The following is a 20,317-nucleotide window of genomic DNA, read 5'->3' on the forward strand; positions in this document are numbered from 1 at the left end:
AAAACAAGGAAAGCAAGGAAGAGTGACTAGTAGATATGCAACATAAAGGAGAACATCAACGAAAATTCACGACAAAAAATTTGAAAAACAGTTTTTCTTCGAAATACAAAACAAACAATACTATTATTTTAGTTAACTTAGTGAAATCTCTTAACCCAAAAAAGTATCCTTGAAAGAATTTAGTGGCTGGATTTTAAGTAAATTGCAAGAGAGATGCGTGAGAGAAAGCTTATGAGAGGTAGCATATGAAGCTGGAAGAGGCTTATAGATTATTTTGCAAATATTTTCTTTTTTTGAGAGAACTTTGCAAACATATTAATTACCAACCAAGAACAATATAAATCAGTTTGCAATACCGATAGTTTGTTAGCTTAAAAAAGATCCTAAAAAGACCGAGATGCACAACTTTTAGCCAAGTAGAAAAAACCTACACAATGTTCAAAAAGAATAAGAAAAACTAGATTGTATATGAGAAAGCATAATGTTACCTTTGATTATCCTGGACAAAGAAGCAAAAACGATACGGAGTTGAAAGAGAGGTCCAGCGGCACCTTTGATTAACGAACAAGAGTGAAGCAAAAAACTATACTGAGTGAGATAAATCCAGGAGGGAGGAGGATGGTAAATTATAATTAGTCATAACCCCTTAGTTATATAGGAGAGTTTCAAACTAAACCACTTACTCAATTGGCCCCAAAACCGAATCTCATAAAACGAGAAACAACAAACCCAAAAATCATAAAAAGGGTAACATGAGATGAGGCCAAAGAAAAGAAACTGGGAAGCAGCATAACATCATGAAAGGGCGTGTTACGATATGCGGGAAAGTCTTTTTCATGCTTCCTATATTATTTCTTAGTTTGCTGTTTCTTCAGTCCAAAAAGAAAAGAATAACTTTCCTGTTTTTAAGTTTTTTTTTTTGTTTGATGCGAAAGTTTCCTGTTTCTTCCTAATATATATATAAATAAAAATTTCCTGTTTATACCTTCCAAAAAAAGAAAGAAATAATAATAATAATAATTTTCCTGTTTCTTCCTATAAAAAAATAATAAAAAGATAGTTTCCTGTGTCTAGCAAGATTAATTAGTTCATTATATAAATACATGCTCCGTGCAATTCAGACTTTACAAAACATCTGCTCTTCAATCTTTATTTCTAGAATTTTCGACGGCCGCGGCATTCCCTTTGCCCAGCCTCAATTTGGAATTTTATCAATAGCAGAGGTCCTATCATCCGGCACCATGTCTCAACCTACCACCGTCGCTAAGCTCACCTCGGGTCAAGACCATGTGGCTTCATGCCAAGATGATCTGCTGGGCAAGATATCGGAGATGGAGAAATCTCTGGGCAAGATATGGGAGATGAAGAAATCTCTGGGCAAGATATTGGAGATGGAGAAATCTCTGGGCAAGATACCGGAGATGGAGGAATCTCTGGGCCAACTGTTTGATTTGACAAAATCAATAACGGAGGAGCTTTGCTTACTACTCCCCATCCCACACGTAACGACGGCCATTCCAATTTCCACGGTGGTTGACGGCAGTCCCAACCATGAGGCCGTTAAGCTTTATCCAAGGTCAGTGCATTGCTTAGTAATTTTATCTTTTTTAATTGTTGTTTCTCTGTAAAATTGTTGATGTTCTTTGGTTCGCATTTTTCTTCTTCAAGTTTGTCGATCAATTTTATTTTTGTTTTAGTTTCTCGGAGAATTTTGCTTAAGTTATGCATCTTTAATTATTCAAAGATTCTTGCATGGAAAAATAACCAGCTTCTACCAGATAAATTATCTACTCCCACACTATCATTCGCAGTTTGTAGGAAATTAATGGACAGGTTTATTTATTGATGCATGCATTCTTACTGTATTGTTTGTATTTATGCCTATATACGTGTATGTGCTTACTAAAGTAGATGCTGTAGCTTGCCCGTCCAGCTTGAAAAGATTAATTTACTCTAAGGTAGGTGTTTGAAAAGATTAACTTGATTTAAATGATGTACATATCTCTCTTCTCTGTCCAGCAGCTTGCCTGTGGATTGGGAGCATGCATCAACTAGATCTGTATATTTATTGGTGTCTTCTTATGGACGCGAATACTCTAATGCAATCTATGAAGTGAAATTCAAACACGGAGCAGGAGTCACTCATGAACCCCCAGTAGTTGGACTTGTTGCCAAGTTCTGTGAGGGTATATGCATTCAAGCTGCACGGAATTTCAACCGCTCCAAATTATACATTCTTATGCAGGAAGGTGGATATATTATTGACACCAACAATAATAGATTAACACATTCATCTATTCCTCCTACCCTAGCTCCTAAATCAATAGCAACTGTTGTGTCTGCATATGACAAGATTTATTGTGTTGCAAGTCCATCATGCTTCCCACTAAGTTCGGAGCCCTCATTTGAGAGATATGATCCCGATCGGAATATTTGGGAGGAAATGCCTTCTTTTCCATTTTATAGACATTATGACACCTATATGGATATAACTGGTTATGCTGTTTGTTATGGCGTTATTTTGTTTTCATTGTGTGGGTGGAAAGAAAATAATTTCGATGTCGTTGCTTTTCATGAGAGTAGAAAGCGATGGAATCGGGTGCAAGTTGAAACTTCTATTTGTTATGCTCCTTTCCATGGGAGGGCCGTGGTCGTCGGCAAGACTATATGTGCCTTACATGGGGATGAGTTTATAGGATTCTCTTTTAGTATGGACAAAGGTAATGACGATATTATTGCATACTCCCTAAGAAAAATGTTCGTATTGCGAGGCCTGGAGATTGCGAGCCCGCCATGGCCATTTTGTGACTATAAGACAGAGTATTTAGTTCATTTGGGGAACCTTGACTTTTTCCATGTGAAGACCGGTTGTTGCGATGTAAATATCGAGGTCCAATTTCTTTGTATCACCACATTTCAAGTTGTTGTTGGAGATGGAGGAAGAGATATGATCAAGACCATAAATTCAACTGTTCATTCTGTGGATATCAAGGACCTTGATTGGTTCTGGCTTGTTTTCTGCTTTACTTCGTAAGTTTCCTTCACATTTCATGTGTTTTCATCAATAACATTAATAAGGTGCGTTGGAGTTTTGTTACATTATTTATGTAACAAGGTTTTTCATTTTTATGACTCAGTGATTTTGGAGATTATGAACCTATTTCGAATAAACAAGAATGCACTATGGATGAGAATTCTTTTCTGGTTGGGGGGAATTACACGACAATGGCAAAGGTGAAAAAAATGTGCTTCCATGAAATCTTTTTATTTATTGAAAGACTGGATCAAGAGACTCAATTGTTTGCATGTTTATAGGTGTTTTTATTAGCCTTTGAGTTTAGTTTTTTGTAATATAATTGGGTTTTGCAGAAAGACGAAGCTAAGCAGGGAATAGCCGCCAGAAAGCTGGAAGAAATAGCCGCCAGGCAGCTTGAAATAAGAAATTGTAGGAAAATTTGCACCTCAAATATGCGAATTCAGAAGCCTCGGAGAGCCACCACCTAGAAGAAAAAATTTCCTATAATATAGTCTAGGTCATTTTAATTTGCCTCTGTTGACCTGTTTTGGCTTGACTCTTCTTCTGAATGTAAAATTTTCCAGAGGAAGTGGTAACTGCAACATCATATTATATTATAATATTTGTGGGATTTTTTACACACAACATCATATGAGTTTTATATGTATTTGAATCTCTAGTTATTACGCGACAGCAGGAATACTTTTTTTACAAATTTATAAATAAACCCAATCCTAGACATGTATTTATAAAAAAAACTCAAACACTATTTAAACATAGAAATACAACCCAAAATCAACAATTGTATATTTTTTGGGTGTGTTTATAAATGGGTTTTGAGTGTGTGTAATGATGGATTTTGGGTGTGTTTATAAAGTGTTTTGGATGTTGGGTTTTTTAATAATTTCATTTTTATTTTGGGTGTTTTAGTGAAACCCCCTACTTTTTTTTCCCTTCCTTATCCAGCAACTTTTTTATTCAAACAGATGGGAACCTTTTGTACAGTTACCTTACCTTACTTTTTTATTCCACGAAATCCTTTGTTATTGTTCTTCGAAATGTATTGAATTTCTCTTCAACCAAGACCCATTGGTTTTGCATTTGCATTTGCAGCTGGTGGGTGTATCAGGGATTTTACATTTTCTTAATCTAATTATGCATTTCCCCCCAAATGGTGGGTGTGTTATTCTTTCTTCTCCACAAAATCGTTTGCTTTGTTCTGATCTAGGGTGTCTGGAATTATGGCTTTTGTTTCTGTCTAATTAGTATAAAAAAATCTTTTCTTGGTTGGGGTTTGATTTGATGTCTAATTCTGAATTTTTACTCGTTTGAAAATTATTTGTAAAAAAAAAAAAAAAAATCAATGTGAAGTGAAGCAATGCAAATTTTCCACGGCCCGCCCTCGTTCCGTATATGAGTTCTAACCTGATTGGAAGCGAGCCGGCGATCCGCTCTGTGTATCGTGAGCAGATGGAACTTTGATGGGAGAGATGAAAGGTTCAAGGAAGTCGACGAATGACAATTCGGAGAAAGTTGTTGTCCGACGTTCAATCCACGGTAGAGCAGTATCTTCAACACAAGGACCGGTCAAGATGAAAAGGATAGTGCTACGGTTTTTTCTACAGAAAAAAGAAAAAGAAAAAAAGAAGAGCATTGTTGTCCAACGGTCAACTCCAGGAAAGATCTTCCATCCACCGTAGATCAGTATTATCAAAAAGTGGACGGTCAAGATGAGAAGCATAGCGCTTCGGTCGTCACCGAAGAGGTGAGAGAGTAACCTAACCAGAGAGAAGGCCGTGAGTCCGTGCCTCCGTGAGTGCGTCTATAAATAAAACCCTCGTTTCATTTTTCTCTTTCGGCGAAAACAGATTCAAGATAGAAGATACAAAGCTAGTGAGCTCGCGAGCTTGCTCTTCGATCTCTCCTTCTCTCGTTAGGCTCCGTACGACCATGGCGAAGCCTCGCAAGCCCAAGAATGAGGACGCCAAGCCCGACAACTCCGGGCCAGTCGTTCGTCATCAGAAGCTCTGCCTCTCCGTCGACCTCGATAAGCGTCGCATTTATGGGTTCGTGTCAGCCCTCACTGCCACACACATGGACAATTATTCACGGTTTTCTTGGTGTCTTTTTATCTGTTTTGAGCGAATTCAAACTTGGAGCTTTCAATATTCGTGAAAGGATTCAATTGAGGTCTTTTCTAGTTGAAATGTAACTAGGGAGCTCGAGGAACCAAAAATTGTTATAATTTTGGATGGTTAGTCTTAATGTTGCTTAATTTTGTTGTTTGTGTTTGTTGGGTTTGTAGGTACACAGAGTTGAAGATTTCCGTCCCAGAAATTGGGATTGTAGGTTTACACGCAGAAAACCTGGGGATTGAGAGTGTTTCAGTCGACGGCGAGCAGACTGAGTTTGAGTACTACCCGCATAGTAATCATAAAGATGCGGAAAGCGAGAAGAGATGGAGTTGGGTTACGTCTCCGAGCTATGCTGCCGATGCGGCAGGTTCCACTTATATATCGGCTCTTGAGAGAGAATTGGTCCCGAATTTACTGATCAATTGTTGTAAGGCATTCAAGGCCGGAAGCGAACTGCAGGAGCAACTGGTTGTGGATAATGAGGTGCAACATTCCTCTGGGGAAGCCAAGCAGGTTATGATATATAGTTGTGGTTGTGGTTTGTGAGTTTAAAATTGTTGATGTGGGTTTTCAATGTTCTGGCTTGATGTAAATGGTTAGGATGGTGAAAAAAACTTGCATATAGTTCAGTTTTTGGGTTGACCTGCGCTTCTTTAGAATTTTCGCGGTGAGGGTTCATAGCTTCATAGGTGGCAAATGTATTTTTTTATTTATGGTTTCTCATATAGGTTGGTGTTGGTGCAGAATGTGCGGTTGGTTCGTATTGATTATTGGGTAGAGAAAGCAGAGACAGGAATTCACTTTCATGATACTGTTCTACATACTGATAACCAGATACGGCGTGCACGATGCTGGTTCCCTTGTATGGATGAAAGTTCACAGAGTTGCTGGTACTAACTGTCTAATTGTGCCCTTCTTTTGGTAGTTTTGCGTATTCACAACCTTCGGTATATTCATTTGATTATTACATGTTCAGCTATGATCTGGAGTTTACTGTTGCACAAAATCTTGTGGCTGTTAGCACTGGAAGCTTACTATACCAGGTGAGATGAATGATAGAACATGTCTTTTCATGTTCAAGTGCCATCTTAATGTGTATTTGCCATGAAAAAGTGCACATGCTTTTGATGAATCAAATAACCAGTGTGCAAAGTGGAATTGCACAACAAAGGAAGTATAACTGTATAAAATCTAAATTTAATAGGTATAATCTGTGATTTGTTGGGTTGCACCTAACTAATTGATTCCAATTTTTCAAAAAATTGATTCCAATGGGTGTGTATTCTAATTTTCTTGCTGACAACCCCTTAAAACAGTGGTTAGCAAACAATAGAGGAAGATCAGTCGAAATAGATACTTTTGATAAAAGATGTAAGGAAAATTGTCATGAAAGGAAGAGAGTAATTCAGTAAATTCTTACCCCCTTTTTGTGATTTTTGCCTTGACACGATATAAACCGGGGTTCGATTCCTCATTGGTGCATTATTTGCGGGGATAGCTCAGTTGGGAGAGCGTCAGACTGAATATCTGAGGTCGCGTGTTCGATCCACGCTCACCGCAGGCATCTATTGGATCGACACTCTGTTGAGTGGAACTTTAACGTTGGTGGTTGGACAAACACTATTGTTAAGGGCAGTACATACGTAGTGTGGAAAGTTTATCTTGCTTTTGAGTGCAAAAAAAGCAACCATTGCAAATGGCCGCACTTCTAGGCTGATGAGGGCTGAGTATACTGGAGTACGCAGCTAGTAGTTCCTTGAAAAAGGATAAGGTGTGTAAATCCTGGATACCAGGAACAGTGCTTCCTTAGAAAAAAAAAAGGCAGTACATAGGCAATTGAGACTGTTGCCTTCCTGGATCCATGTAAATGACAAGATAGAAAAGAAACTATATTTGTTTTACGTTCCTCCACTTTAATTATCTTGATAATTTTCTTATCTAGTCAGTATTTACAATATTTTCATATATGAACAATCCTATTCCCTCTTTTACAATTGATATTACATGATCGTTGGTTCGCTCTTAATGAATTAGCAAATTGTAAACCAACATTTAGTTTTTTTTTGTCTCTTCACCATTTATATTCTTATTTTTTAGGATTAACTACATTTTACTCCCTTCAGGTTTATGTCATTATCGAAAGGGGCTCCGAGGTTTCAATTTCATCAATATGAATCCCAACGTTTTTTTTATCAAAAAAAGAAGAAACCCAACGTATTTAAATCTGACCAAATTACGCACTCCATCAACTTCCCCGTTTGATTATGCTGATGTGTAAAAGAAAACAATGACGAAAATAACAATGGTGTGTGTAATTTGATAACAATTTTACAGAAAATCAAATGGTGAAGTTGACGGAGTGCATAATTTAGTCATATTAAAAAACGTTGGGTTTCAATATTGATGAAATTGAAACCTCGGTGCCCATTTTGATAATGACCCTAACCTGCAGGGAGTAAAATGTAGTTAATCCTACTTTTTATATAGGAACCATGAAGTTGTAACAGTCGTTTGATTCTCAATCTTTTTATGCATATAGCAAGATGACAATTAACTAATGGAAGTCTCAATCAAGCTTCTCGATTGAGATGAATTGTGCCAATTTTAATAGGTCTAGTCTGCTATTTGACAACCAGCTAAAGGTCTTAGGACTCATAGTCATTATTATGATATTTGTTTGGGGTGTTTTCTGTGGCACGAGATATTTGGTGTTCCCTCTTGGTTGGGCCAATGTGAAAGTTTTCTCATTCATGAATTTAGCAATAAATTTCTTAGGATCTGGAGTTTTGTCATATGGTAGCCTTTCTACATGAAAATTCTGCTTTTGCTGGTATGGTATGTGACAAGGATATTGATAGATTGAGCTAACCCTTATTCTATTGAAGACCACTGCCCATGTGATCCTCATGCAGATGGACTAGATACTGATACAAAAGTCGATCTTCTGGAGGGTCTGTGAAATTTGGCTTAAATTTCCAACTTGAGAATCAAGGTTTATATGTATATAATATCTATATAGAGGAAACTGAACAATTTGTTATAGAACCAAGCATTGTGGCTTAAACTTGAGTATCTATTGGAGATAGTGGTAGTGTGAGATAAGTCATAATGCAAATATAGGTTGCAACAATTATGGATGTAATTGGATAATTACAATTACATCTAGGGCATTCCTTGATGCTTGGGTTATTGTTCCTATCTTGATATCAAATTAACTGACTTACACTCTATGTGCAGTTTTTTGTTAAATAGGTGTATTTCGCCAGTCAATGACCATATCTAGTATTACTGTATCAGATGGGTGTTTAATGTTTGTTGATGTCGTAACTATGTTTAGCAAATTCTTTGCAGGTTTTGAGCAAGGATGATCCTCCTCGCAAAACATATGTTTATAGATTAGATGTTCCAGTTAGTGCTCGGTGGATATCTTTGGTGGTTGCACCTTTTGAAATCCTTCCTGATCACCAACTTGGTCTAATATCTCACATGTGCTTGCCAGCTAATATGTCAAAGCTTCGGAATACTGTAGAGTTTTTTCATGGTGCATTTAGGTTTGTCTTCCTAGTCATATAACTTTGTCTGTTTAGTTTCATGATGTGTTTCTTCATGTTTTACATCATACATCATTCCCTTAATATTAAGTTTTTACTCCACAGCTGTTATAAGGATTACCTTTCGATAAACTTTCCTTTTGGGTCATACAAGCAAGTTTTTATTGAGCCTGAGATGGCAGTATCATCATTATGTTCGGGGGCCTCCATGAGCATTTTCAGTTCTCAAGTTTTGTTTGATGAGAAGATCATTGATCAGGTTTGGTTTTTCCCCATATTATCTAGGAGTTCAGTTCTGGTCTGGATAAATTTCATGTATCATACATATGATGAATTGATTTCACATTGAAGCAAGATTTGCTTGCATATAGGTCTAGCATCCATTGTGGAGGTTTGATAAATGTAACAGGCAATGAATACCCGAACATTAAGCTAACTTAAGCAAGATGTATTCATACTAAGAATGCTAAAATTATAGAAAGTCTTGCTATTCACCTCTCCGCTTTTAAGACTCTGGGGTTAGACAACAATAAAGATACTTTTCAGATATTCTGACCACTATATTTAAAGTGTTTCTTTGTGGTTAAAATGCCTTTCCTCCCATTTTTCCCAATAAGATTGTGGTTTTTATCGACGATATAGCATGTTAATGATTTTAATGGATAAGCTTCTTCATTGTAGTTTTGACATGAAAGAATAATGCATGTCTTCTTTGTTTGTCACTATTTGAAAAAATGAAGTCCTCTCTGACTCTTCCTTTGTCCTGTATTATGCTATAAGTGGTATATTCATGATAATGAAAGGATAAGCTTTTGTCATTGCAGTTTTGCCATGAGCTTCTAAAGAGTGCATGTCTTTCGTATTTTTCACTTATCAAGAAAATAAGTCTTCTATTCCTGTCACTTGCCACCTCTATTCCTATTAAACTGATGTGTGTATAACTTTTCACAACAGACCATTGACACAAGGATTAAACTTGCATTTGCCCTGGCAAGACAATGGTTTGGTGTCTATATCACCCCCGAGGCACCTAATGATGGTAAGCTAGTAGTGTGTGATGGCTTGTAATACTTATTATGAATTTAGATCATTGGTACTGAATAGTTCTATTAAGTGTTTTTTTTTTTTTTGGTTGGGGAAAATCCATTGGCTCTGATATGGTTGCTTAACTCATATTGTCAGAGTGGCTGCTGGATGGTCTCGCTGGGTTTTTGACAGATTTGTTTATCAAAAAATATTTGGGAAATAATGAGGCCCGCTATCGAAGATATAAGGTTTGCTTTCTCACAAGAATGTGCATGAACCACATACTTAATAGTTAATATATTTTGCTGTGCAAATAAGTGATATATATATATTGTAGAATGGGTAATGAGGAATCATTGAATTTAACAGATGAAGTCTTGATCATTATAGAGACTCTGATTTCTTAAGTATTGCAACCCTTGTCCTTTGGGCTTGTATCAAGGAAATCTTTTTCATGATTTCTTGTCTTCTAAAAAGTATCTCTTCTACTTATCATTACTCTTTCACTCTCCTACTTCTAGTTTGTTCTGTCTTTGTCTTCCCTTGGGCAAAAGAAGGTAAAAACTATAGCGTAAGTTGCATTTTCTTATACTTGAATTCTTGTTGACAATGTTTTCCTTCCCCCTCTGGAATTGCAGGCAAATTGTGCTGTTTGCAAAGCAGATGATAGTGGTGCAACTGCTTTAAGCTCTGCTGCTTCTTGTAAGGATTTGTACGGAACTCAATGCATTGGAATATACAGCAAAATTAGGTCATGGAAATCTGTGAGTTCATGTTGAATGTTTTGTTTATTACTATGGAATATCAATATGTTCACTTTTTCTCCATCTTCACCTATTGACTGAGTGAACTTGTTACAAAGGTGGCAATCCTTCAAATGTTGGAAAAGCAGATGGGACCCGAGTCTTTCCGTAAAGTAAGAATCCTAGGAAATTGTTGCTCTATTATGAACCGTTCTGATAAGTAAGAAATTTAGATTGAATTGAGTTAGTTTGTCGCTTTCACTGATTTCTTCTGTTTCATCATGCTTTTTCTTTCACCTTATTTATTGAGACCCAACATGGTCGAATATTATCAATTAAGATGTTGTAGAGTTGAGCTTTCTGTTAGCTGCTTTTCCATAGGTTTTTTTTTATATATTTTAATATTTGGTAAATTTGTTCAAAGCCTCTATGACTCTGTTATTGGCCCGTAGACTTGTGTTTTCTGTTAGCTGCTTTTCCTTAGTTTGTTAATTTTTATTTGGTAAATTTGGTCAAAAGCCTCTATGACTCCGTTATTGGCCCTGTATTCAGACCCAAGTCATAACGGCTGATTAATTTAACCAAGTCAGAGTCTTTATTTGGGCTGAAAATATTTGTGCTTTGGGATGTTACATTATATAGGAGTGCTAGCTACCTTCCTTCTTACCTTCTCCTTCTGGCCTTCCCCATTCAATATATGCCACATGTATTCCACTCACACATAATTCTATGTATTTAATGCAAAATACTAATATTTTACCTGTAATGAGAATAAAAAGTATTTGATCACATTAAATTCATAGATTTATGTGTGGGTGGAATACACGTGACATAAAGTCAATGTGAAGGGCAAGGGAAGGCAATAAGGGAAGGTAGCTAGCATTTCTCATAAAGAGGTTTCTTTGGGGCTATTGAAGTTTTCTTTCTACTTTGTTGAAGCTATGGTCTCAGAATCATACCCCATTTTGGTTTCTTTCCTGTAATCCTAAAACTTGAATTTCTTGTGAGTTATCAAACATGTATCCTTATGACCATATCTGACCTACATGCTAGAGTCCATGTAATTTACTGTTTAGGAAACATTGAAAACATATATAGTTCAGTCATGGACAGGATGTGATCTGAAGGAATGGTAGGAACTGGAGGAAGGGGATTGCATGAGAGAGTTTTTAGTATGTTTTGTGTGGAATTATTTTATGAAAATACTTAATAGTAGGGAGTTCCTAGAACTCAATTAATGACTTTGCAAATTGAAGGGGACCAACTTTTAAACTCTGTTTGCTTTGTACTAGTCTTTATTCAACAGAGGTTACACTATGCTAAGTTACAGTTCTCTAATCTAATTTGTTGGTTTGGTGCATGCAACTCACGGAGGTGTAAATATGAATTGATCATAGTTGTTAAGTTCTTGCCAGCTGATACCATACGGTTTGTGGTTTTGTTCTCCTCTGGTGTACAGATTTTGCAGACAATAGTTTTGAGGGCTCAAGATAAGACCCGTCCTTTGAGATCCCTTAGTACGAAGGAGGTATGAACATCTATTTTGACATATTGTTGGACTAAAACTATTGGCCGCAATGGCTTCTGTTTATTATGCGAAGGTTATTTCAGTTATAGAGTTCATTAACTTTTCTCTAGTCTTATACCATATCTTGTGTCGTGCAGTTTAGGCATTTTGCTAATAAGGTTGGTAATCTTGAGCGTCCATTTCTTAAAGAATTTTTTCCTCGATGGGTAGAATTGTGTGGTTGCCCAGTCTTGAGGTATCGTGCATCTGCTACATGTTACTCCTTTTGTTCGTGCTGGATCTCTTTTACAGATTCAGTAACTAATATGCTGTTCTTTCATTGGCACTAAAATTGAAAGGATGGGCTTCTCCTATAACAAGAGGAAGAATATGGTTGAATTGGCAGTTTTACGAGGGTGCACAGGCTTGTCGGATTCAAGTGCCTCTGTTGTTAATGCAAATCCAGAATCTGAAAAGCGAGACGGTGACAATGGATGGCCTGGAATGATGAGTATCAGGGCTCATGAGCTTGATGGTACATTTGATCATCCAGTTCTGCCAATGGCTGGAGAAGTATGGCAGCTGCTGGAAATACAATGCCATTCAAAGCTTGCTGCTAGACGCTTTCAAAAGCCTAAAAAGGGTTCAAAACTAGATGGGGCTGATGATAATGGGGATGGTGCTCCGGCTCTAGATATGCGTTCCAGGTATGACATTAAATGCGGTTTGACAGTTTATTCTTGGATGAATGTCTATTTGGTATTTCCAGCATGTTGAAAATTTTCTTTTGGTAGTATGGAATCACCGTTGTTGTGGATGAGGGCAGACCCAGAAATGGAATATCTTGCTGAAATTCATTTCAATCAACCTGTACAGATGTGGGTAAGAATGAGATTATGGTCATTCTATATGCTTTCATGGAGTTTTTAATATATGGGTTATTTACTGGGGAGCTTTTACTAATGGATTTTCTCTCTGCTATGGTAAATAAGTTCTTTAGTCCTTGACTATTTTTAGCGTTGGTATGCCATATCAGATTAATCAGCTGGAGAAGGACAAAGATGTTGTTGCTCAGGCACAAGCAATTGCAACACTGGAGTCCTTACCGCAGCTTCCCTTTTCTGTTGTTAATGCTCTCAATAATTTCCTCATTGACTCCAAGGTTTTAGTCACTCTCAGAGTTATACTTGGTGCGGAATTATGTGTATCTTGGAGTGTAAATTTCTGAAGTTTTATTCTTTGGTTTCAAGGCCTTCTGGAGAGTTCGAATTGAGGCCGCATTTGCATTGGCAAGTACAGCATCTGAGGTAATATTATTATCATTTGTGTTAAAACTGTTATACATTATAGTGTTATCTATTATGCTTGGAAGCCGTTATTTACTTGAGTTGTGATCTTCATTGTTAAAATCTTGAAATAGGTTCGTGTAAATATCTAAACCCTTTACTTTTAGTTATTTGTATCTAGTGTTCTTCACAGATTTACTTCTTTTTTTTCAGTTCTTAACAGAGAAACACTATCTGATATTTTCTAGTGAGGCGATTCAGCAACCTTCATAACTTAGTAATCTAGAGTAATGCTAATTCTTTTTTATTCGTCACATTGCTTGTTTAAAATCTAATTGAACTTCTAGTTCTTCTATCACCTATAATTGCAAATTTTGTTTGGTTATAATATTCGGGTTTCCTTAACAAAGAAAAAGAAAGAGTATCTTATGGAAGGGTATTTCAAATTGAGTCCTTGAATCGGTGGTCTTGGTATTTTTTCAACCCTAGCTTGTACAGTCGGATTGGAATGATCTATTCATTGTTTATTTCTGTATCTTGAGATGCCAATTTTTGCTATTGACATCTGATTGTCTTGCAGGATACTGATTGGGCTGGTCTACTCCATTTAGTGAAATTTTATAAAAGTCGAAGGTTTGATGCGAACATTGGACTCCCCAAGTACGTTCTTCGTAAATGTGTATTTTGGACTTCAAATGGTGGAGAGCTTACTTCAAAAATACCAATTAACAAAGTTTTGTTTCTTGTTATTATTTCCAGGCCAAATGACTTTCATGATATTTCTGAGTACTTTGTTCTTGAGGTAATGCAACGAGGTAGGATATGTAATAAGTTGTTTGTGATGTGTCATTGTTGGTAGCCATTCCTTTGGTTAACACAAAACACTTTTGTATCACCTGTTTCAAAGAATTAGCAATAAAATGAATCAGTTGGTAGCCATTCCTTTAGTTAACACAAAACACTAAAGCAATTTCATTTTATGTGCCTTTATGACCCATCAACATAGATACATCACATCGACGTTTGTATATATATATATATATATATATATATATTTCTGACATAGATGTGCAGTACTGCTACTGTGTACATGTTAGTTCTGAATTAGCTGTCCAGAACACTCATTCAACAAGTGTCATTTATGTATTTGACATTGGAAGCTATGAATTGGATAGATGCTGTTTCTATGATCATCATTATTGATAGTAATGTATGTCTCCTCTCAAGGACCATCTGGAAGAAGCATATGTTCTGTAAAGTTCTTGATCTAATGATGTAGCTCTTTTTTTCTCTAACTTGCAGGTCATTCCACATGCTATAGCTATGGTCAGAGCTGCAGACAAGAAAAGCCCAAGAGAGGCTGTGGAGTTTGTTTTACAACTTTTGAAGGTAGTTATTGTCTTGGCCATTTCTCATATAGCATGAACAAAAATTTATGGTCATAACAGTTGGCCTATGGTCAGTAAAATACCATTTTTGTTGTCATTCGAATCCAAATTAGGGTTGATTGGGTACAACCGTACAATAATTTGAATGGAACCAAACTGTGAAACAAAACATTTACTTGGCTAAACCTTTTGACCTACACCCATGCAGAGGGCTAGAAATTTCAGTATGGAAACTGGAGACTTAGTGGCTCTCTCTCTCTCTCTCGCTCTCTTACCTAAAACCTAGCCCCCAATACGCTTGGAACAATTTTCTCTCACCAAAGTTCTTGATTTCTTTTGGAATTGCCTTAGAGAAATAGTCCACCTTAGAAGCCCATATTACCTATCCGATTGAGTTGGCCAAGGGAAAAAAAGGAGATCCGTATTGGATAGGATAAGATTTTGGAGTTATGTACTGCAAGGGGAAAAGAAAGTCTCTAAGTTTTGAAAGAGCACATCATAGATTCCTAGATTTGGGTCCTACAGATAGGATTTTCTAAACTCGAGAACACAATCCTTTGTCTTGCTTCTTCTGTGCCGTGCATGACCATTGTTTGTCAGTAAACAATCTGGATTCTATATTTTATTTTATTTTAACTACCCCAAGTGCCGCACTCTCCGAACATCAATTTTTTAATGGTTTGCTTTGTCTTCAATTGTCACAGTACAATGACAACAATGGGAACCCTTACTCTGATGTCTTCTGGCTTGCTGCATTAATTGAGTCTGTTGGAGAACTTGAATTCGGGCAACAGGTTTGTTTTATATGATAATGCTCAGTGATTCTGTTGAAGCTACCATGTGTCAGTGTTATCTTTCACGATGAACAGTGTTCTGGTTTACCTTACAAGCATGCAGGACTAGATTATACAATATGCACATATTTTGGTGGACTACATTATAAATATGCACTTCTGTATCGGTATTGGTCTAGATTAAGGCATAACCTTTGAAACAAAACATGCCATGCAATATTTGATATGGGTCCCACATGTAATAATCCTTAAATTTTCAAATATGAAATTTACAATACTGTGAAAAAGAAAATTATGCCCTTGGTGCGTGATGCATCACATTTTCCTTCTATGCCCTTTATTCTATTTGAGAATCTCACTGTGCTCTGGTGTTATCTTTACTCCGTGGCAGAGTATTCTCTTTTTATCATCTCTTCTGAAGCGCATTGATCGGATTTTGCAATTTGACAGGTGCATTAACTCATTTCACACTGAATACAGTGGATTATATCAAATAATAACTATAATTGATTTCATGTCTTTGGAAATGACATGTACCAGGTTGATGCCTAGCTACAATGGTATCTTGTCAGTCAGCTGCATTAGGTCCCTGACACAGATTGCCTTAAAACTGTTGGGCTTTGTTCCTCTGGTGAATAATTTCTCACCTGTTCATTGCTGTTCAAATTTCTTGTATTTATATGTAGTGTTTGGGACTTCATGTAGTACTTGGGACTTGCTGCAGGATCGCGTATTTGAACTTGTAAAACCTTTTCGGGATAGCAAGGCAATATGGCAAGTTCGGGTTGAAGCAAGCAGAGCACTCCTTGATCTTGAGTTCCACTGCAAAGGCATTGACGCGGCTTTGGAACTGTTTATCAAATATTTAGATGAAGAGACATCCTTCAGAGGTTCTTGTCAATACTTTCAGTTGAAAAACTGTCTTTCTAGGCCCTTTTTAACCCTCAAGAATATATTTATTCCAGGTGTCTGTTTCCGTCATTCTATTATATTCCTTGATTGCAGGGCAGGTGAAATTGGCTGTGCATGCTATGAGATTATGCCAGATTAGAGGTGGATCTGATTTTAATGACAACATTAGGAGCCAAACTCTTGTGGCTTTGCTTTGCCTGCTTGAAGGCCGGATGGCTTTTAATAATATCTTTCTTCGTCATCACTTATTCTGCATCCTACAAATCCTTGCAGGAAGGTGAGCACCTGTTTCCCCTATTTATTTTGTTTTTACTATTTTACATATAATAAACGTTTACACTTTAGTTGTGATGACTTGTCAAGATGAAAAACATTATTTGGTTTTTTTTCTTTTTCTATATATGGAATTCATTTGTTTATTAAAAACTGATATTTGCGAATGCTTTTTATTAATTGTATTTGAACCGTGCTCCATTTTCAGGGCCCCAACACTATATGGAGTACCCAGAGATCATAAACCATTTCATCTAGGGGCTGCGGAAAGCTTCCACGAGCAGAAAAACATATTTGCTACTTTCATTCCAGAAAGTAAATTTTTGGAACCACCTTCTGAAGCCCCAAACCATTCCCATGATGATTTGACTGTCCTTGAAACTTCCAGAGATGGACTGCCTGCTCCAGAAATTTCCATGAATGGGTTATCAGTTCCAGCTCCAGAAACTTCCAGGGATGGGTTTGCCTTTCCAGGAGCTTCTAAAGATGATTTGGGTGTTCCCGAACCTACAAATGATGGTTTAGATGCTCCAGAACCCTCCAGTGGTGGTTTGGGTGATCCACAGCCTTCCAGTGTGTGTTTGGGTGCTCCAAAACCTTCCAGTGGTGGTTTGGTTGCTCCAGAACCTACCGGTGGTGGTTTGGTTGCTCCAGAACCTACCGGTGGTGGTTTGGTTGCTCCAGAACCTTCCGGTGGTGGTTTGGTTGCTCCAGAACCTTCCGGTGGTGGTTTGGTTGCTCCTGAACCATCCATTGGCAGTTTTGGTGCACCAGAACCTTCCATTGGTAGTTTTGGTGCACCAGAACCTTCCAAGGATGGCTTAGTGGTTTCAGAACCTTTCAAGGATGGCTTGGCAGTTCTCGAACCTTTCAAGGAAGCAGATACCATTTCCAACAGCCATAAACGGAAGCTGCCAGTTGTTAAGATCAGGGTCAAAAGATCTGCTACTACTAGTAGAGCAGAAGAATGTGATAATCAAACTGCTGAGAGGTCACAAGGTGGGCATCTTGAAATTGATCATGGGCCAAGCAGTTCAGTATCCGTGGATGCGCCTCACAGAAATTTTCCAGAGACTCTGAGCCATAGCAATCAAAATGTTGAGGAAGTTAACTCTTGGCATGATCCTGGATCCCGGATGACTGCCAGCATTGGTAGTGCAAAACTTGCGAGTGACGGTGATGATATAGGAAAGGAATTGCAGTGCACTGCTGATTCAAGCAAAGTTTCTGCACTGCCTCAGCCTGAAGATCCATCACCTAGGTATATCCAGGATAACCAAGATGCAGATGTCCAAAAGTATGCAAGTCTCCAAGCTCTTTCAGTTCCTAGGAATGATGTTAACGGTGGTTCATTTGGCATGGTGGATTCTCTTCCTCGTGGGAAAGAAAAGGAGAAAAAGAAAGACAAGGAAAAGAAACGAAAGCGGGACAAGGGGCACCGAGATGATCCTGAGTATCTGGAGCGGAAGCGCTTAAAGAAGGAGAAAAAACAGAAGGAGAAGGAATTGGCAAAGTTGTTGAATGAGACTGGAAAAGTATCTTCCGGAGACTTACCACACAGTAGGAAAGAGATACTTGGTATAAAGTCGGCAAATGTGCAACTCAAACCAGCTGAGCCCAGTGGATCCAACAAATTAGTGATCACAGGGGTCGAAGCCACCAGGCCTGAGGCATCAGAAGGTACTTCTGCTACTCCCAGGTTTCGTATTAAAACAAAAATCCGAACACACAGCAAACCGTAATGAATGTTTTGTACCCTTGTCACAAATTGAACGAGGGTTGCTACTAAGAAATATAAATTTTGGATTGTGTGTTTAGGTGTATAGTGATATTGTGGGAGACAGTAGCAGACACTACAGAACGTTAGTTTATAAATGCTTTTGTGTTTGCTCATTGTTAGGCCCGACTTTTTGGTGCGAGCATGTTCTTAACAATCGCCACTCGCCAGTGCCAAACGTACCGCTTTTTTTTTCTTTGACAACCTTTGAATTTTTGTGAAGCTGAACATTTAAAGCAACCGTGGATGTTAACAAATGGCCTACATATTTTTTATTACAAATTTTCAAGCTGTCGATTGTGTTACTGGCAGTGTATTTTTATTTATTTTTAATACAAACAATGCTCTAAACTACCATTGGGGGTGGGGGGGTCTTTCACACACCTATATTACTAAGGTTTGAATTCGAGGCCACAGGTCTGCAATGCAAGTCAAATCCTTTTCCAGGCTCCGTTGGTAATGTATTTAAAAATTTACGAGAATTTCATTTCAACTTGGGAAAATGGGACATTTAAATTTTTTTTTGACTTTTCCTGTTGTCTTGGGTTGGGATAAAGCTTTGGGTTTGTAGACGGGAAGAGTAGGGTTGTACAGCCAAAAAAATGGATGGCACTCAGACTCAGCGATAGCTGAGCTGAGGATACTCTACTCTGTTCTAATGTCGGATCTCTCACTCAATGATCTTATTAAAAAGGGTAATAGAAAGAAGCAAACTGTCAAAAAAGAAAAGGGCCCCACCCCACTCACGCCCACAGCCCCTTAAAGATCCATCGATTGCGTGGTTGCCTCAATGGCTACGCTTGGCTCGTTGAACCATGACCACCCACAGGCCACATGCATGCATCCTCCTAGGCTAGGTAAAGTTTGATGATTGTAATTTGTAAGCTTTTGTACGTGCAATAAGAAAGTAGTTCAGCTTGCTATTGTATTTGCAAGCTGGACCATTTTCAAATATAATTTTATGTCTTAAAATAGAAAGATAACGAGAAGAAATAAATTAGGGTATAGTACATTAACGCCGTCTGGGGTGATGTGTTTGAATCCCTCCTCTTCTAATTTGGTTTATATTTGTATAAAAGTAAAAATAAAAGGTTGAAACAAATGATTTATACTAAAAGGAAAATTCAAACACTAGCTACCAATTGCTTGCTTTCTACTTTCTTTCTATATATATATCCCCACCCAACAAGAAACGGTCGGTCAATTTTTACTGCAAAAGCAAAATTCCACTGCTCCATTGTCACCAAGTGAAGTTGTGGTTAGACAGAGGCCACATTTGCATATTCAGATTCAGCAGCAGGCAAATTTCATACATTACATTATATACAAGAAAGAAACTGCACTAAAGAAAGAAAGAAAGACTTTAGATATAATTTTTCTTCTTTTATTTTCTTTTGTGGTTTTTGTCATCATCACCGAGTCAATAGTCCACATGAGGGAGACTTGAACATGTTTGAATTGTCTGTCTGTTCCATTTCCATATATAATTATAAATAAATAAGAAGAGCAATGCAATGCAAGACAGTAGGGGCCCTCTCCTCCCCCGTAGCCGTACGAACGAAACACATACGTAGTATACTTATTATATCTATCTACTCTGCAAATAGATTACGCAAAGAAGATATATATATATATATATATATTCACAAATATCAAAGTAACCGAAACGACCATATCAATTAATTTATTTATTTAAGGGCTCTCTCTGTGTCAGTGTCACTATTGGGTACCTTTACGTTGGTAATAATTATCCAAACCCATTTAAATAAATATTTAATAACATTGCTTTGCTGCTCTAAAATCTAAAATCTAAAATCTAAACTCTAAACTCTATAAATAGAGAGATAGGCAGGCCTGCAGTTGCGATTTGGAAATCCAACAATAACTACAAGTGCTACAGGGAGGGTGA

The 20,317-nt window shown here is 37.5% G+C and overlaps 2 protein-coding genes and 1 non-coding gene across 5 annotated transcripts; all 3 read left to right on the plus strand.

The window, feature by feature from the left end:
- The first annotated feature begins 1,076 nt into the window (after window positions 1-1,076).
- Window positions 1,077-3,666, plus strand: LOC103342275 (uncharacterized). 2 transcript variants are annotated; one of them, XM_008245884.3, is made up of 4 exons: window positions 1,077-1,576; window positions 2,020-3,030; window positions 3,138-3,234; window positions 3,370-3,666. In XM_008245884.3, the coding sequence occupies exons 1-4, from the start codon at window positions 1,104-1,106 to the stop codon at window positions 3,502-3,504; spliced, it is 1,716 nt and encodes a 571-aa protein (XP_008244106.3). In that variant the 5' UTR covers window positions 1,077-1,103; the 3' UTR covers window positions 3,505-3,666. The 2 variants fall into 2 exon arrangements, with proteins under 2 accessions (XP_008244106.3, XP_016652195.2); XM_016796709.2 differs by having other exon boundaries at window positions 1,079-1,576; window positions 2,023-3,030.
- Window positions 3,667-4,441: 775 nt separating this feature from the next.
- On the plus strand, window positions 4,442-18,713 carry TAF2 (TBP-associated factor 2). 2 transcript variants are annotated; one of them, XM_008245816.3, is made up of 25 exons: window positions 4,442-5,082; window positions 5,322-5,664; window positions 5,896-6,041; window positions 6,128-6,194; window positions 8,503-8,702; window positions 8,808-8,961; window positions 9,657-9,741; window positions 9,885-9,976; window positions 10,367-10,492; window positions 10,591-10,644; window positions 11,931-11,999; window positions 12,137-12,234; window positions 12,338-12,685; window positions 12,773-12,860; window positions 13,015-13,140; window positions 13,229-13,285; window positions 13,845-13,924; window positions 14,024-14,066; window positions 14,567-14,653; window positions 15,357-15,446; window positions 15,838-15,896; window positions 15,987-16,077; window positions 16,171-16,336; window positions 16,452-16,635; window positions 16,840-18,713. In XM_008245816.3, the coding sequence occupies exons 1-25, from the start codon at window positions 4,967-4,969 to the stop codon at window positions 18,371-18,373; spliced, it is 4,503 nt and encodes a 1,500-aa protein (XP_008244038.2). In that variant the 5' UTR covers window positions 4,442-4,966; the 3' UTR covers window positions 18,374-18,713. The 2 variants fall into 2 exon arrangements, with proteins under 2 accessions (XP_008244038.2, XP_088911990.1); XM_089055864.1 differs by lacking the exons at window positions 4,442-5,082; window positions 5,322-5,664 and adding an exon at window positions 5,704-5,818.
- On the plus strand, window positions 6,640-6,711 carry TRNAF-GAA (transfer RNA phenylalanine (anticodon GAA)). The gene has a single exon. It is a non-coding gene; the product is annotated as a tRNA-Phe (tRNA).
- Window positions 18,714-20,317: the final 1,604 nt, after the last annotated feature.

Source organism: Prunus mume, linkage group LG7, assembly GCF_029339155.1.
Source record: "Prunus mume cultivar Tortuosa linkage group LG7, ASM2933915v1, whole genome shotgun sequence".
NCBI lineage: Eukaryota > Viridiplantae > Streptophyta > Magnoliopsida > Rosales > Rosaceae > Prunus > Prunus mume.

What these genes read in the sequence shown, in the direction of transcription:
- LOC103342275 (XM_008245884.3), top strand. Translation starts at nt 1,104, where the DNA reads ATGCTCCGTGCAATTCAGACTTTACAAAACATCTGCTCTTCAATCTTT. An exon ending in GCCGTTAAGCTTTATCCAAG is followed by an intron (nt 1,577 to 2,019) that starts GTCAGTGCATTG and finishes TTCTCTGTCCAG; the next exon opens with CAGCTTGCCTGTGGATTGGG. An exon ending in ATTACACGACAATGGCAAAG is followed by an intron (nt 3,235 to 3,369) that starts GTGAAAAAAATG and finishes TGGGTTTTGCAG; the next exon opens with AAAGACGAAGCTAAGCAGGG.
- TAF2 (XM_008245816.3), top strand. Translation starts at nt 4,967, where the DNA reads ATGGCGAAGCCTCGCAAGCCCAAGAATGAGGACGCCAAGCCCGACAAC. An exon ending in GACCCGAGTCTTTCCGTAAA is followed by an intron (nt 10,645 to 11,930) that starts GTAAGAATCCTA and finishes TCTGGTGTACAG; the next exon opens with ATTTTGCAGACAATAGTTTT. An exon ending in TGTGGTTGCCCAGTCTTGAG is followed by an intron (nt 12,235 to 12,337) that starts GTATCGTGCATC and finishes TAAAATTGAAAG; the next exon opens with GATGGGCTTCTCCTATAACA.